At 45.8% G+C, this 18,373-nt stretch overlaps 1 protein-coding gene across 1 annotated transcript; it reads right to left on the bottom strand.

The window, feature by feature from the left end:
- Window positions 1-6,802: 6,802 nt before the first annotated feature.
- Window positions 6,803-17,787, bottom strand: TRIM15 (tripartite motif containing 15). The gene is made up of 8 exons (XM_043450506.1): window positions 17,751-17,787; window positions 17,147-17,577; window positions 15,256-15,351; window positions 11,855-12,085; window positions 11,095-11,117; window positions 9,764-9,879; window positions 9,348-9,380; window positions 6,803-8,341 (listed from the first exon to the last, which is right to left on the bottom strand). Exons 2-8 carry the CDS (start codon window positions 17,513-17,515, stop codon window positions 7,824-7,826), a joined length of 1,386 nt encoding a protein of 461 aa, XP_043306441.1. The 5' UTR covers window positions 17,516-17,577; window positions 17,751-17,787; the 3' UTR covers window positions 6,803-7,823.
- Window positions 17,788-18,373: the final 586 nt, after the last annotated feature.

An 18,373-nucleotide genomic window follows, 5' to 3' on the forward strand; every position in this document is an offset into this window, starting at 1 on the left:
TCATTGCTTTCCCAAGAGACCTAGAAGGAAGAATCTGAAATCTGTCCCAATTCCTACGAGAAACAAGGGGTGGAATCAGCACTCACTCTTCACTCCCTCAGGTTGGCAGCTCCCTGGGGATAGGAGGTAAGTCATGAGGTCTCGGAAGGGATCCCATTGCTCTTTAGGCCCTGGGCAAATCGGTTGGTTTTTCCAAGGTCAAAGTCATTGGCTGAACCAAGACCAGGACAGGAAACCTTCACATTCCTAGGGTGGGTACCTTGATTTGTTTGCATTCACTGTTTCCTCTGTTTTTGGGGCCATTCACCCAGTCTCAGAATCCCTATACAAAGAGACGGCTATGAGGGGATGATGCTGGTGGCAATGGCTTTATTGTCATCATAAGGATAATTAGCTCTTGTGTCTTCTTTCTAATGAGTGGTGGGAGGGAGAGAATTTACAAAAATAATATTCACTGGAGATGTTACTGAGTCCGAACTCTCTGCTCGCCGCACGACAGGCCATTGAATCTGAGAGACGAGGTGTTGAGGCAAGGAAGAGACTTTAATCAGGGAACTGGCAGACCAAGAAGAGGACAGGCTAGCGCCTCAAAATAACCATCTTATTGGGATCTGGATGCCACGTTCTTTTGTAGATCAGAGAGAAAGAGGCAATGAGGAACTAAAGTCAAGAGGCAGAATAGAGAGGTAGATGCAGTGGGGAAGTAAAGTGAAAGGGTCTTCAGTCTTGCAATGTTGTAGCCACGTGTTCCGGGAAACAAACTCACTCAGAAGGACAATGCAGATAGTGGAGTGCAGTTTACTACACCGGCGGGCCCAGGGCAGAGTCTCCTCTTGGCCAAGGACCCCGACCAGCTTTTTGTGAAAACCTTATATACCCTAAGTGTACATGCTCAAATCCACCTCCCCAAATTCTCTGAAACTAGTCTGAACAAAAGAAAAGAAAGATACAATCAAACTTAACCCGTGATTTGTATGCCTTAAGCCTAGGTAGTTAACAGTGGACAGTTATCAATAGGCCTGTGGTCATACCCCAATAAGCAAAATAGAATTTATAATTCTATTCGGTTACACAGAAAATTAGGGTATTCTTTTAGGTGACAGAGAGTCTAAGTATGAGCCCTGGGGCTCTTCCATCCTGGGGGTCTGATTTTCCAGTTGATTTCTCATTTCCATAGATCCTGGGCATATAGCTCAAAGTCCACAGTCTGGTCCAAGATGGAGTCCTGCTTTCAAGATGGAGCCTGTTCTGTCTGTATCCTCCTTCAGTGCCATTTCCAGGTGGATTGTGTCAGGACTGAGCCAACTTGTAGGACACGCAGCTGGTGTCCAGAGAATTGCTGATGTGTTGAAACCCTCCCATCCCCCTGCTGCTGCTTCACATTGGAATAAGGTTCCAGAATCATATTACATTGTTAATCCATTTTTAAATAAAATCTTTTTCACTTAAAGAGACTAAGATTCAGAGGCCTTAAGTAACTTGCCTCTAGCAGAATGAGAGTTTGGACTCTCTTAATAATGAAGCCAAAGGGCTTTTTAACTGTACCAGGGACCTGGCTACAATGATTGGCCCTGAGATGGCTATCTTGTTGTAGGAAGGGGGGCCCCCTCCAGGGCCCCAAGAGTGCGCTCTTGTCTAACCCTCGGAGAAGAATTGTCCGAGGAGACACATGCTGACAAAGCAAGAGACTTTATTGGAAGAAGGCACCTGGGCAGAGAGCTGTAAGGTAAGGGAACCCAGGAGAACTGCTCTGCCACGTGGCTTGGCTCAAAGTCTTGGGTTTTATGGTGATGGGATTAGTTTCCAGGTTGTCTTTGGCCAATCATTCTGACTCAGACTCCTTCCTGGTGGGGCACACATTGCTCAGTCAAGATGGATGCTAATGAGAGGGATTCTGGGAAGTGGACGGACACGTGGTGTCTCCTTTTGACCTTTCTGGAACTATTCTGGTTGGTGGTGGCTTATTAGTTCCATATTCCTTACCAGGACCTCCTGTTGTAAAACAACTCATGCGAATGGTTACTAGAGAGTCTGGCCAGGGTGGGCGGTTTCAGTCAGTGTGCTTCCCCTAACATTATCAAGGGTCATCCAGACACACTCGCTAGTGACCTGCAATCTGGCACAAAAATCAGTACTGAGCCAATCAAAAAAGCCTTTCTCTGGAATTTGGAGTTTGAATAGCTCAGGTAGGACCTGAAGAGTAAGAGTTGTGATCTTGTGGTGATGAAAAAAGGCCTTAAAAACATAAATAGCAAAGTGAAAATTTATGAAATGTATTACCAAACTCAAGATTTTAACCTAATAAATAACACCATTATCAGAGCTAATGAGTCAGTTTCAAGTCTAAAATGAGCAGGACATAAATGTCTAAAATATGCAAGGAATTCCTGGAAATCAACAAAAGAAAGATGGAAAACTGAACAATGAGTAGAAGACCTGAGAGAAAATTCCAGAAGAGATAGGCACCCTCACATGTAGTCAGAAAATGAGAAAAATAAAACAATAGTGAGAGATCACTTTACAGTCAGGAGATTTTCAGAAATTAGCAAGTTGGATAGCACCTGTTGTTGGGGTGGGGATGGGGGAGCAAGAATCTCAGAGCTCCTCTGGTGGAAGTGTAAACGGGTATATTACCAAATTAAAGCTTGGTCTGCTTGCTGCAAGACAGGCCAGTAATTGGAAGATGATGCATTGAGGCGAGGAATATCAACTTTATTGGAAAGCTGGGTGTCCCAGAAGGTTAATGTCCTAGAGTACCATCTTATCAGGGTCTGGACACCAGTCTCTTTTATAGAACAGAGCAGGAAGAGATGAGGAAATATAGTAAAAAGGCCATAAATCTTACAAAATATCTCCTGGCCAGACAGCATCAAGGAGGGATTTCTTCTTTTCTGCAACCATTCACAGGTGGGCAGGGTCTGAATGTCTCCCTGGGAGCTGAACAAAGGCACTTTAGCTTAACATTCAGGCAGAAGGGCTGGGTTTCCCAAAACAGGCCATTATGTATGTTTACAGCTATAGACCATCCTTTTAGTGGTTATAATAATAAATCAATGGAGAGCAAAGGTTAAAGTGAAAAGAAGCAGATCCAACATGGAGTCAGATTTTGTTCTTCCCTGTAACAGATATAGTTCTGGGGAGCAATTTGGTGATACTTAAGAAACTTAAGTGTGCAAATACCGGCCATCCTCTTCTGGGCTGTATCTGAGGCCTCTTACGCGGGGAGGGGTATTAGGCTGCTCATCCTAATATTGCTTCCCCAGCCTCCTCCACACTGTGGCATATGGGATCTTGGTTCCCTGAACAGTGATCTACGGAAGCACGGAGACTGAACCTCTGGACCGCCAGGGAAGTTCATCACATGTTGCTTATTGTCATAGGCAGATGGAGGTAACCCAGAAACCCTTTGCCAAAATAAAACATGATAAAATATGGTACTGTGTACTGTACCATTAGAAGCTATAAACTAGATGTATAAACAGCAACACTATTAGATTTTAAAAATCATAGTACTGGGTTTTAAAAAGTAAGAAACAGATCTAGTACAGTACTATTGATATATTCAAAGATTCTTCTGTATCCAAAGATACATGGAAAACATTAGAGAGTAACTAACTGCCTGCAGGGGTGAGGACAATGAGAGTGAGAATGGAGATACAGGAGAAAATATAAATCAAACAAGAAGACCTTGCATGGGCTGATGATTATGTTCCTAGAATGAAGGAATATGATTGAGTTAACTCTGCACTGAAAGCCAGAAAAAAGGAAAGGACTGAAATGAGCAGGAAAATAAAGGACACGAGTAAGGACAGCAAGCCCCACTGGTAAGCTCAAAAATGGGCAAGGCAAGAATCAGAGACAATGCATTGCCATGGCTCCTGTTCCCATCACAGCCAGCCCACTATAATCACCATTCTTGGGCTTCAGGTTCCCTATAATCACCCCTCAGTTCACTAAGGCACCTTGAGTGTATGTAATCCCAGCAGCCTGGCAACTCTTTTGTGGGATTCTTTGTCTCTCCCCTTTTTTTTTCTTTAGCCCGATTTCTCAATTATTGCATGCTACCTCTCTGCCCCCTTGGTATCCATACATTTGTTCTCTAGGTCTGTGTCTCTATTCTGTTTTGCAAATTAGATCATCTCTACCCCTTTTCTAGATTCCACATATAAGTGTAAATATACAGTATTTGTTTTTCCGACCTACTTCACTCTGTATGACAGTCTCTAGGTCCATTCATGTTTCTGAAAATTACACAATTTCGTTCCTTTTTATGGTTGAGTAATATTGCATTGAATATATGTACCACATCTTCAGAATGACCGTCATCAAAAAAAATCTACAGACAATGAATGCTGGAGAAGGGGTGGAGAAAGGGAATGCTTGTACACTGTTGGTGGGAATGTAAATTGATACAGCCATTATGGAGAACAATATGGAGTTTCCTTTAAGAACTAAAAACAACTATCATATGATCCAGCAATCCCACTCCTGGGCATATACCCAGGAAAGAAAATCACAATTCAAAAAGATACATGCACCCCAGTGTTCATTGCAGCACTATTTACAATAGCCGGAATATGGAGGCAACCTAAACATCCAGCAACAGAGGACTGGGTAAGGAAGTTGTGGGATCTTTTTGTCTCCTTCCCAGTAGGGGACTGGCTTCCTAGGTGGCGCTAATGGTAAAGAATCCACCTGCCAATGCAGGAGATGCGAGATGCAGGTTTGATCCCTGGGTTAGGAAGATGCCCTGGAGTAGGAAATGGCAACCTGCTCCAATAATCTTGCCTGGAAAATTCCATGGACAGAGAAGCCTGGTGGGCTACAGTCCATGGACTCGCAATGAGTCGAACACGGCACAGCGACTGAGTACACTGTCAGTAGTGGACAGAACTCAACACTCTCATGTTCCCAGAAAACTGCAGTGCTGACAGAAATACTGAGATCAATGGAGGTTGTGCCAAAGATCCCATAGAGGAGATAAAGGATGGCTTTACAGCACAAACACTGCAACACAGATATTCTCCAAATTTCCAGTGGGGTCAGCAAATGTATTATTTCCCTCTGCCTTTCCTCCAGACAGCTCCCAGTCCTCATCCTTGGGTCTTATGTACTCCTAAGCCTCTGCTTCAGGCTTCTGAATCCTCTTTTCTTCATTCAGGGCAATTTTATTTTGGTCCAGAACCTCCACATGTGCATTTCCCCAGCCCTCTGTCTGCTGGTCCACCCTAAAATGAGAAGTACTAGAGGCCTGGAAATACAGTGTAAGTCGTTCAATTGTTTTTTCTATTTCATACCCAACCAAAGAAAGTCTCGTCTGTCTAAAACACTAGTTCAGGACAGAGGAAAAGAAACAAAGCCCCATCGACCTGTCTGGAAATTCTGAGCTTCTTTATCAGGCCACTGGACTGAGGCACTGAGGACCAGGAACTGAGGATTCTACTTCCTGCAGGTTACAAAGACCAGCTGAGAAGCCTGTCAGACAGTTCCTTTCACTTGTGCCAGTTTTCTCAGCCACGGAATGAGAAAAACAAAGTAAGTTCTCTGTATTTCATAGGTTTGTCAAAAGGTTCAAAGGAAGATATGTATTTTTGAAAAATAACTTGATTTGGGTAATATGTGACAAGTGTTGCAATGAGGCATTTGTTGCATATCATTTTTCTTTGAGAGGGGGATTGCAAAGAGCATTTATGGCATAATCTCATAAATTCATTTTAACAAAGTTAAATACACTTGTCTACAAAACTGGCAGTATCACAAAATGTTTAACCAGGGTTCCATGAGATGTGATAAGAGGAAGTGAGGAGAAGAGTGGGACTTTTCACTCTCTGGAACTGTTTGAATCTTTTAAAAACCAGGAGTATATATTGATACTACTTTTATAATAAACATCAGGTAATAACGACTGAGGCAGAAATTGCTAGACAGTGTAAGATTTTGAGACCTCAATTCATTTTTATTCAATTCAATTTTTCTCTTCTCAAGTAAGCATCTCACTCAATTTCCGGGCATTCAGAGGAATGCCTCCCTGGTCTGAAGGGTCATAAAACATTCAGACCCAGGACAAGACAATCATTAACTGCTGTCCAGTTTATCAAGGGATGGTAGAGCCTGGTGGGCTGCCATCTATGGGGTCGCACAGAGTCGGACACAACTGAAGCGACTTAGCAGCAGCAGCAGCAGTTTATCAAAGAGAAAAACTCCAGGTAGACAATTAGCTACAATTAGCTCCTAAACAGACATCTGGCCCCTAACTAAAGATCTGGGGTCTTGAGAAAGTGTCAAGGGATGGCGTCGCAATGTCTGGAGAAACTGAGAAACTGAGGGATCCAAGAAAACCATAAATTGACAAACTGGACATTGAGACATTTAAACAATTGGTCAAAAATGACATACATTAAAGTCATGAGCCAACCAAAAATGTACAGATCAATACTAGTAAAGATACAAAACTACTGTAATCTCTGCCTTTTGGGGGCTCTTTACCCCTCTCAGTGTCTATACTGAGGGCTTTGTATCTCTAACTTCTAAAATAAACTTTGCCTGCGTGAGTGTTTGCAAGTTAGCAGGATTCATTCTTCGGCTCCATGAATAGAACTCAGCTTTCATATTTCCCTACTACTAGTACTAGGTTAAACTATCAAACAATTTGATTTTTTTCTGGGTTATACACAGAGTGGTTCTGCCTGTGATGACAGAAAACCTCGGATTTGCTTCTTTTGTATCAAGGACTTATATTAATCTACTGAAATTGGTGGTAATTATTCACATAGCAATGATTCATATTACAGCTTTGTAATGCAGTTCACATAGGGTACAAGCACTTGGAGTATCTTGAAAATATCTGACCCCATATTCAGGAACAGGGCTCATAGGATACAAAAGGTAATCTTGTACATAGATTTCTACTAGAGAGACCCTGATAGGGGAAGAAGGTAGATTTTTTTCCAAGGTTGGGCTGGGAGGATGGGAAAATAAGTGTTAAACTTGAAAGGAAAGAGAGCTAGAATCAGAAAGTAGAGTGGAGGTGGTGATGGTGGTGGTGTGTGAATCATCGTCATTCTTACAGAGATTCATACTTTGTGAACTTACTTGAATGTGTAGTCAGATTCCGTGTCCAATAACAACAGTAACAATAATAAATGTTTAAGAGGTGAGTTGGAACTGAACACAAGCCTCCCCTTATTGAACAGTGGAGTCTGGCTAGCCTGCCCTCAGGCAAGTCCTGAGTAAAAGGGACAGGATATGTACTGGTCACAGAGATTCCACTGGCCTTTCTGTCCACCCCATCAGCACCGATTAGACACACCAGACGCAGGAGTCTGGTTGGGTTGCACACTTTATTAGGACATACCCTACAAGAGAAAGGACCAGAAAGAAAGGGGACCTGGGTCCACTTGGGGCTGGATGAAGAGACTCTAGGATCGGAGAGGTAGAATCATCTCCATGTGTACGTCCAAATAAAAACAGTCAACCGGATACATTAATGCAAGTTCCACACAGTTCTGGCTTTTCCCATGACGGTTATTTTGAAACTTAAAAAAATTTTATTTTAGTTTTTTTCCCCCCAACAAAACCCACTGACTACTCAACTTGATTGTCCTGGTCGCAACCTGCCTATCTCTGGTTCTCCTCTCCGGGATGCACAGAAGGCAGGAGCGTCAGCGGGGTGACCAGGGACTTCTGGGAGTTGAAAGACATACGATAAATAAAATGAAAAAAATGACAAAATTATAGGGACTCGGAGATCCCGTGTCCTAACAAATCATCCAGGGGTCGGCGCTGGATCCCCGGGCGCCGCACTGCCCATCGGACGGCCCGCTTCAGCCTTTTAAGGTTAGGCAGGAACCCTTTTTCCAGACAGCGAAGAAGGGAAAGACTTTGCCAGAGAAGGAGGCGGTGAAGGTGAAGATGGGCGCCTGGGTGTCGGCGTCCAGCAGGGCCACGCGCCCCGCCTCGTAGTCCAGAGCGACGCCCATGCAGCGCGGGATGTCGCTCAGCGGCAGGTCGGTCTCCGGGGAGGTGCTGGCCCAGCACTGCTGGTGGGAGAGGACCACCGCCCAGACGCCCTCCTCGGCGCTCAGGCCTTGCTCCCCCTTCCTCCTCACCTCCTCCCCGACCACCCCCACCGTGCATCCGCCGCCGTCCCCCAGCTGCACCTCCACCTGCCAACGATGGCGCCCCGAGGAGAAGCCGGGGGACCCCAGCACCATCGGGAGACCCTCGAAGCGCAGGGGGCTGTCGGGCAGGTTCTGCTTCTGCCGGGTGTACCTCACAGACTTCCTGTCCTCGGAGAGGACCAGGCTCCCGCTGGCCGTCTGAGGGTCCAGAGTGACGACCCCTATTAGGAGGAAGGCGTGCACATCAGAACGGGCGGCTGTGAGTGTGAGGCACAAAGAGCATCCGCCTTGTGCAGCCTGTCATTGTCCCGCGTCTCAGAACCTCAGTTTTGTTCCAGGAGGCAGAGGATGACATCTATACCTGACCAGCAAGGAGCGCTGCAAGGCTTTGCTTCTCAAAGTGGGGTCCATGAATCAGGACCATCCACTTGCCTGGGAGCTTGTTAGAAATCCAGAATCTTGGGCCCCAAGCCAGACCTACTGCATCAGAATCTGCATTTTACTAAGACCCCCCAGTTGAGTTTTCTGCAAGTTAAATTTGAGAAGCAGAATAAGGTGATGCTTTTGGAAATAGTTTCTAAATTAAACACCAATTTAAAAGTTGTGTCTGACTCTTCATGACCCCATGGATTGCAGCCCACCAGGCTCCTCTGTCCATGGAATTCTCCAGGCAAGAATACTGAAGTGGATTCCCATTCCTTTCTCCAGGGGATCTTCCCATCCCAGGGATCGAACCCCGGTCTCCTGCATTGCAGGCGAATTCTCTGCCATCTGAATCACCAGGGAAGCTTAAAAGTAAATGCTATTTAAAGAATTGTTACAATATTTGTCCAGGTTAATAAAGAGCCTAGTACAAGTTTCGGCAAAAAGACCAAGCATTTGATAAGTATTTTAAATAAATAATATGTATGTGTCATCTAACATTAATTGAGCACTTACTATGTGCCAGGTATTATACTAAGATTTTTCATACACAAATTCATTTACCTTCAACTACTTATGGGATGGGTACTATTATATTTTCTATTTTACAGATACAACTGTGGGACAAAGAGGCTTAATGACTTGCCAGTGTCTCAGAACTAGCAAAAGCTAGAACAGAGAACCCAAACATCCAGGCTCTAGAGTTCATATGTTTAATTGCTCTGTCCTTCTGTCTTGGAGTGAACAGATGAATGTACGAAGGGATAAATGAAAGAATGGCTCCCAAAGCCCCCAAGTGTTTACCTGATTCTGTTTCCAAATGATGCACCAGATTTTCTGAGGAAAGCAAGAACAGAAAGATCTGTGACTTATTATTTCTTATAGGCCTTATTATTATTAGACTTATAGGATTTATTAGTTCTTATTTCAAATAAATAAGGGCAGTGTGTCCTGGGAACAATGTGAGGACAGGGACAGAAGAAAGGTGTCTTCTGCTGTGAAAGAGATGACGTCCTCACCTTCCTGACTCTGCCGTGCCCATCCTTGGGGAGAGGGGATGCTCAAAGGAATGGTCTCTCTGGGCAGAGTAGGATCACTAAGGGAAGCCTTAAGGGATGGGAGACGTCTTGAGCCAGGTTGGGAAGGTGAAGATGGAGCTTCTTGGTAGGCAGATGGGAGACTGATGGGAATGAGGGAAGTTGCTGTCCCCTCTCGCTTACCAGAGAAAGCCCTCATCATCTCTGGGAGGGTGAGTATTTTCCTGTGGAGATCGCGGATCTTTTTGACAAGGTCAGGAGAAATGGCCTCTGGACTCACAAAAGTCTTCATCTCACACCTGCAGACAAGTTGGTAACCAGTTAGGTTCTAATTCCAAAAATAATGTTTGGGTCATCCAGACCCAATGAGGCTAAAATCAGACTCAAGAATCTTGGCATCTGTGGTGAATAATTAGATTGAGTGACATCTCTTATCTTTGCTGGAAATGTGTAGCTACTAAAGCAAGAAGTGTTTCAGCTAGACCTAAGAGGAACTAATGGTAACCACTCCTCAAGAATTAGATACAGGTGCTTTAAGAGAATGTACCCCTAGGGACCAAAAGAGAAAAGATCACTGCCCCTATTAGCCTCTAGAGGGCGGTACAGTGCCATTTGAAAAACAGCCTTAACCAATCTAGTTTGCATGATATTTGGTACAAAGAGAAAGGGGTTGAGGAGGGAGGAAAAAAGGAGGTGAAAGAAATCCTATACTTCAGTGAGAAAGCCCTCAATGCTGGTTCCAGCTCAGCCTTTTCTTGTCAGTCTCTGTGTGACTGACAAGCACTTCTCCTCTAGGTCTTAGCGTCTTCATCAGACCTGAAGACCTCAGAAAAACTCTTCTAGATCTAAATCTCCGACATTCTTTGGAAGTATGTTTAGAGAACTTCCTGATTCATGGGCACCTGAGTTCAGCCCCCCTACACACACATGGGCAATGATATATGAGAACTCTTCCCTAGTCACTGTGTCTCAAGTTGAGTGGGAAAAATGATTGAAAGAATAGACTGGTCTTCCCAAGTTTTGTGCTTTTCATATTCTGTACTAAATATTTCTCCTTGACATTTTACATGGTGTTAAATACTGATTCAAACACTAATAATTTCAGGAATTAAATAAGATGTTCCTGGATTAGTTCAACAAAATTATTATTTAAGTTTTAAAATTATTATTATTTTGGCCATGCCACACGGCTTGTGGGATTTTAGTTTCCCTATCAGCCATTGAACCCGGGCCCTAGACAGTGAGAGCATGGAGTTCTATGCTGGGGAATTCCCCATGATTATTATTAATAACTTCGCTTCTAAGGGGGGAAAAATGTGTCCCCAGTACTAGTTTAAAAAGGAACCTTAGCATACAGACCTGAGTAAATTGGGGCTGTTTATGTGTGAGAGGATGACAGAGTGTGTCTATCAAAGCACTTTTGCTTCTCCGTGTAACCACCTGTAGGGGCAAGGTGTAGGACCCTGCATCTTCAGTCCCACTGTCAAGCACAGAGCAGGGAAAGTGGGCCCTACCTGCTCTGGTTGACTCTGACATCCTACAAAAGAAAAAAAATGCACTTAGTTTCCATACATCCTTCCCATCAGGGCTTCTGTACATCCTTTCTTCCTTTTCATGTCAGCTCAAAACTCTCCCCTCCAGAGAGCTGATCTGTTTAATCACCTGCTCATAGACTGTTCATTTACATCATACTTCCTTACTCACGTGGGACTGTGTTGTCACTTCATTAGCTGGTTCCTCTGTCTCAGCCTCACCCTAGGAGTGTGTTCTGCCTCCAACCATTAGGAGATGGTGGAGAGCAGGGACCAGGCCTTGAGTTACCAGCCAGAAGATATGAAACAGGATAATACAGTGATAATTACAACAGGCACTGTTTTTCTGAGTCCTTTGAGTGAGCCAGGGACTATGGTAAGCATTTTGCCTGAAAAAAAATTTTAATGGCCTTTGCAACAACCTCATGAGGGGGGTACTATTATCTCCCCATGTTTAGAGAGGTTATGAGATTTACCAGTGTCACGCAGCTGGCAGAGCTGACACTGAAGCCCAAGACCATCAGACTCCAAAGCCTTTGGCATGACCACCATGTGTGACATGGGAAAGTCATCCAGCCCTCTGGGACTTCATCTCTGTAACCTCCCTGGGCTTCCAATAACCATTAGTGCCTCTCATCACACATCATCTCCGCTTCCCTTTCCTGTCTGTCTCCAGCATCTTCCAGCCCCCCTTCCTGTGGGCTCCCTCTCCTATCCCACGAGCTGGTGGGGTGTCTCTCACTTGCAGAAGCTCACTTGCTGGCTGCTGACACTTCTCCTCCAGCTCCTTGACCTGGGCTCCCAGCCGGGCCACTTCCTCAGAGAGTTTGGAGAGATACTCCTCCCTCTCCTTCCATATCTGCTGCTCCAGCTCCGTCAGCCTGGCCAGCAGGAGGCGCTGCTGTTCCCCCAGCTCCTGCTGCAGCTTCTCAAAAGCCTCTTCCACCTGCTGCTTCTTGCTTTCAATCTGAGCCTGCAAGGGGTAGAAACACAGGCATGGTTAGGGAGAAACTCATAGTGCTGGGTTCCCGGAGCCTCATCTGTATACTTACTGTTGATTAAAAGGGACAGAGAATAAGTAGTTCCAAGATTCATCCTCCCAAATAATATTATGGTATTAATACAAGTAGGTAGGTGTCAGGATAAAGTTTCCAAGGATGAGAATCATGCTCTCATCTCACCTAGAGACTCTAATAATAATGCACATCATGCTCTCAGAGACAGGATTTTCAAACATCCTTCCACAACTGCAATATCACCCTAACCCTCCCATACCATCTCTAGAGTCAGGTGGAGATGATATCTTAGAGAGCAACTGAAGCTAGAGGAGGCTGTGATTAGAGCACAGCTTATGAGAAGAGAGGGCTTCCCCGATGGCTCAAGTGCTAAAGAATCCACCTGCAACGCAGGAGACACAGGAGACACAGGTTCGATCCTTGGGTTGGGAAGATCCCTTGGAGAAGGGAATGGCAACCCACTCCAGTATTCTTGCTGTGAAAATCCCATGAACAGAGGAGCCTGATGGGCTACAGTTCATGGGGTCATGTCCATGACTGAACATGCACGCACTGTATGACAGAAGAACGGTGTGGCGTTGGTCTTAACCACCGAGGTCGCTAACTACAGGGCATGTTTTGATGGGAGTTCAGGGATGCTGGAGATCTTCCCATCCCCAAGCTCTCTCTCCTTGGTCAGAGATTCCCACAGTGCGGATTTCCTCCTGGAGAACTTTGTAGCACAAGAAAAGAGATGGGAGGGAGCTAGATATCACCACACCATCAGCCCACTGTCCTCGGGGTCAGCCTTGTGATCAGTCCTAGCATACAGACACTGGTATATATTTTCTGGCCCCAAGCTTCCTATATGAAGGCAATGCTTTCAGGTAGACAGACTGTAATGGGAAGAGCAATGGATTAAGGGTTAAGAGAACCAGGTTTTAGTCATTTCATCATGAACTTGGACTTTGCCATGTGGCCTTGGGAGCATCACTTTTCTGGACATCAATTTTCTGCTCTGAAACATAATGGCTGGCAAGGTGGATCTTGGATTAGAAGATGTCAGAACCACTTCCAGCTCTGATATTCAGGGATTCCTCAACCTTGACCCCTAAATGCCCTTCTGCAGAGGCAGAGGCAGAGGCAAGTCAGAGAGGTGAATAAGAACAGTCTGCCCATTCTTCCTAGCCAGACAGTGGACACCAGACAACAAGCTGCCCCAGAGTCTGCTAAGAAAACCCCTAAATGGGGATTTCCAAGTGGGAGAAATGGGTAAACTTTTTTTGTTTAAATAAAGTAAGTTTTAAAAACAAATAAACACAAAGTGTTAAATAACTTTATTCTAAAGTTTGACTAGTCAGGTAGACTTATGAGAAGCATTTCTGAGCACTTATCAGAATATGGACATAATTTTCAAGTACTAGAGAATAGTATTTTAATATTGCAAGGTTTTAGGCCTAAAAATGTATCATTAGCTTAATGAAATCCTACAGCAGAAATCCTATAGGTCATATTTTCTCAGCACTGGGAGTGATAATAAAAATATCAGTTAATATATAGCTAATAAGTTCTATAGGAGAAGGAAATGGCAACCCACTCCAGTATTCTTGCCTGGAGAATCCTGTGGACAGGGGAGCCTGGTGGGCTCCATGGGGTCACACAGAGTCAGACACAAGTGAAGTGACTTAGCATGCATGCATGCAATAAGTACTAAATAGCTGCAAGAAAATCGAATTCAGGATCATTTTAAATAGCTACTGGATTAAATAGCAAATCCAAACCGATAATACTTTTGCAGAGTCAAAGGAGTGCTAAGGAGGAAGCATTGAGACTAGAGATAAATCACCTACTTCTACCAAAACTACCTTAATGTTACAGGAAGCAGTGTATACATTGGTCAAAACATCATGTTGCATACCTTAAGCATATGCATTTTTATTTCTCAAGTATACCTTAATAAAAGCTGGGGTGGAAGGAGAAAATGCACCCTTTAAATACAGAAAAGAAAAACAGTAATTCAGGCCATGTACATGCTTTATTCATTAACGTGGAGGATTATCACATCAGAAATTTGTGCAAACCATAAAAACACTTTCAAGTATTAAGAAAATAATTACAGGGCTTCCCTGGTGGTCCAGTGGTTGGAAGTCTGCCTGCCAATGCACGGGACATGGGTTCAGTCCCTGGTTGGGGAGGATCCTACATGCCACAGTGCAACTAAGCCCATGCTCCACAACAAGAGAAGCCACTGCAAAGAGGAGTTCATACACTGAAACTAGAGAGCAGCCCCCGATCACTGCAACTAGGGAAAACCCGCACACAGCAATGAAGACCCAGGGCAGCCAAAAATAAATATAGAGAAAATAATTACGCTCTACAAATAATGTTATTATATGCTATATGGGGTGGGGTGTTCTAAATGAAGAAAATCAGGATTTCTTATGAGATGCTGTTCTGCCACAAATGTCTCTGTGAGATATTTTATTCGTGGATGCTAGGTGGATATTTGATGATTTAGAACAAAATTATACTTATTCCCAAAAGCTGTTTAATGCAGACAACAAAAAATTCTCAAAGGTTGGTTACAAGATCTTTAAAATGCCTGATGGAGCTGATGCGAAACTTGGGGAACTTCTCAGGACCAGAAGTTATTAAGAGCAGGATCCAGAAGAGCGATCAAACTGAGAGGCCAGGGCTCCATCCAGATACTGACTGATACTGAATGGCCCTCATTCCCGTGTGGATCGTCCCCCACCCTGCCCCCTTGGAATAAACAAATAAAGGTGCTGACTGGAGCCACCCCAGATGTGGGACCCCAAAATGTGAGAACCACAGGAAAGCTCACAAGAAAATAAGTTACCAAAAAAAAAAAAAAAAGAAATAAGTTACCAGGATGAAGTGTTAAAAGAAATTAAACATCACGTAACCTTCAGATACTAACAATAAGGTTTAAAGACATGGGAAAAATAGGAAAAAACTTAATATGGAGGAGAAAAAAAAAAAAGAACTGGAAAACTGTATTTGGAAAACAACCAAATAGAAATCTCTGTGAAAACTGAGATGAAAATTAACAGAGTTGAGAATGAACAAAAAATGAGAAAAGAAAATCCCCAAAGGAGAAGACAGCCTATGGGGACATGGCCTTTACCAGGAGCACTTGGAGCTTCTGGTCTTCCCGGCTCTTCATGTCGTCAATCTCATCTCTCTCTGTGCTCAGAGCTTCTAGCCGACTCCTGAGACGGTCCTGCAGAGAGAAGAATGGGCAGAAAGAGGTGGCTTAGTTCACAATTTGACTGAAGAAGTCAATGGTAAAAAAAGACCCAGTTGTTGCCTGTATAAGACCACCATCAGGACTTTCCTGCTGGTCTAGTGGCTGGGACTTGGCTCTCACTGCCCGGTTCCTGAGTTTGATCCCCGGTTGGGCAACTAAGATCCCACAAGCCGTGCTGCTCAGCTCAAAAATTGAAAAAAAAAAAAAAAAGACCACCATGTAGAGATGGAGTCTGTCGCAAGTGAATGAAATACAGACAAATGCAATAATTGAGGTGTGTACACGTGAGATGGGTGCACAGCAGAGGGGACAGTTCTGCCTGCAGGGACAAGGGGAGGTTGTAGAAAGCAGCTACCAGTTACAATGGGCCATGAAAGACAAGTTTTCAGTTAGGTAAGAGAAGGGGAGGAAAGTATTTAATGCCTCTGAACTGTACACTTAAAATTTGGTAAAATTGCTTTAAAAAAAAAGAGTGAAGCAGACTTAGAGAGTGTACTTACAGTTGCTGGCAGGGGGAAGGGTGGGGTGAGGGGATAGTTAGGGAGTTTGGGATCGACAGGTACACACTGCTATATTTAAAATGGATAACCAGCAAGGACCTGCTGTATAGCACACGGAACCCTGCTCAATGTTATGTGGCGGCCTGGATGGGAGGGGAGTTTGGGGAAGACTGGATACATGTATGTGTATGGCTGAGTCCCTTCACTGTTCAACTGAAACTATCACAACATTGTTAGTTGGCTACACTGCAATAGAAAAAAAAAACCAAAACACTAAGGGGGGAAAAAAAGAGTAGGGGGAGTGGAAAGCTTTCCAAGAAGAAGAAACTACTGAAAAGTATTAGAAGCAGGAAAGAGTGTTAATTCACACAAACAGCAGGTACAGAATGGTCAGTCTGTCTGGACACATTGTGCCTGGAGAAGGCGGCTGGCAGATAAAGGCAGGATCCTGAATGCAAGTGGCCTTGAATGCTAACGGCACGGGCTTTCTTCAGACACAGAAACAGGATCTACAGGACGGTTGTGAGCAGGGGAGGGACATGATGGGCTTTGTGATTTGGGAGGCTCTGCCTCGCAGCAGACTGGATGGTGACCGGAAAGGTGAGAGTGCAGACAGGGCCCTTGATGGAGCCTCTGTGACAGACGGGGACAGCCTGGATTCCGTGGTGGTTGTGGGGATAATGCCACAGCAAAGATGAGAAATGGCTCCAGGGAGGCCACTTCCAGGCCTGGTGACTGGGTGACAAGAGGGACCTGAGGAACAGATAGGAGTGGATAGTGTCCCAGGACCAGAGGGACTACTGTACTGCCACACCCCGATTCTTGAAAAGAAGAGCAGCGCTTGTAGGATGCCTTCCCCGTCCTGCCTTCCCTCTGAGCCCCAGCCGCCAGGGCCGCTAGATCCCATACCCAATCTGGATCCGGGGAGACCAAGGCCACCCTGCCCATGACCTGCAGGAGGACAGCTTCTCTCTTTCCTTCCCAGTGAAGCCGTGGCTACAATGCTCTGTGCTCCATCACTGTGGGGTCCCCTCAGGGCTGGAGCTGAAGTTCTCCAAGACTATGAACAGCCACACATCCAAGTGGAAGGAACCACATCCCACCAAGCCTGGGGCTGCCCCAGGCCCCAGCAGCCTTGGTTGGTCTCCTGATAGGGACCATGGCCATATCCAGCCATGACTCTTCCTGGAGCTCTCGGCTCCGTCCCCTTCACCACCTCAGGACACTGTCCTGCCCCAGATGGCCCGAGCTGACCCCACGCCTCTTACCCGGTAAGGCTGGATGGCCTCGTCCAGGAAGCCCACGACGTGGGCCTGGTGGGAGGGACCCTCCCGGCAGAACACGCAGAGGAACTCAGCGTCGTTCTCGCAGAAGAAGTAGATCTTCTCGCCGTGCTCCTCGCAGTAAGTCTCCCCGAGAGGGCCCAGGGGCATGGGGACCAGGAGGGTCTCGCTCGGCTCCTTCTCCTCGCAGAGGGCACAGAGCAGGACCCTGCCGGAGGGCTGGGCCCCCATCTGGGAGGGCGGAGGAAGGCACAGCCGGCAGAAGGTGTGTCCGCAGGCGGTGGTCACTGCATCCTCCAGGGGCCCTTTGCACTTGGAACAGGCAGCCCCTTTGTGGGAGGGGGTCGAGGGCATCACGGTGTCTTCCCCAGCCCGTCCTCTCAGGCCTCTGCCTCAGTCCACATGAACCTCTTTCCCTGAAATTGAATCACTTTACATGAGTCACAGAGGAAAGGAATGGGAGGCTGAGAGAGGGGAAGCAGGGGTGTCCGGACAGAGAAGCCACCGGGCTCCACCTCCTGTGCTTCCCAGAGTCCCGGCCACCACTTATCAGCTGAGTGGGTTCAAACTCCAGGGCACCTCGAGTTACCCAGCATTCCCCGACAGCGGCCCTGGCAGCGCCTTCTCCCCTCGTCCTAGTCCTTCCCGCCCCTGGGGTGGGGAACATAGCGCACCCCATGAGGTCACAGGGAGATGGGGTTTCCTGGAATCCTTCCCTTGACCACTGTGGGGTGGGGAGAGTTGGGGAGGAGACCTTGCTTCCTGTCCAGCTGAGCAGGTGGGAGCCATAAACTTCTGGCTCTGAGGTGTGCACACAACGGCAAAGTCCAGCCGGAGTGGGAGTGCTCACTTCCGGGACATTGTTCCGGGGGCTCTGCTCAATGCTGCAGGTGTGATGATCGCTCACCAGGTCCCCTCCTCTGCCCCTCTTCCCTGTCTCACCTCCTTGACTTTGGCTGGTCTTTCCTAAACTCATGCCCCCAACACCCCCCAGCATCAGCATCCCCACCGGAGGTAACACTGTACTTCCATTTTAGCTTTTAACTGCAGCAAGGAGAAGGCAAGAAAGCATAATACAAGTGATCTGTGTTGATACAATTTAGAAAACTCAATTAATAAAAAAGAAAGATGAACAGGTTCAACCACAATTATCTAAGGCTTAGTATTTTCATATTATTACATCCAATCTGATAACAGCCCTTGAGGGCAGGT

Source organism: Cervus canadensis, chromosome 28 (genome assembly GCF_019320065.1).
Source record: "Cervus canadensis isolate Bull #8, Minnesota chromosome 28, ASM1932006v1, whole genome shotgun sequence".
NCBI lineage: Eukaryota > Metazoa > Chordata > Mammalia > Artiodactyla > Cervidae > Cervus > Cervus canadensis.

Coding starts and splice junctions, on each gene's coding strand:
- TRIM15 (XM_043450506.1), bottom strand. CDS start 17,515: ATGCCCTCGACCCCCTCCCACAAAGGGGCTGCCTGTTCCAAGTGCAAA. Junction 15,352..17,146: donor AGGCCATCCAGCCTTACCGG/GTAAGAGGCGTG, acceptor TTCTCTCTGCAG/GACCGTCTCAGGAGTCGGCT. Junction 12,086..15,255: donor AGAAGCTCCAAGTGCTCCTG/GTAAAGGCCATG, acceptor TACCCCTTGCAG/GCTCAGATTGAAAGCAAGAA.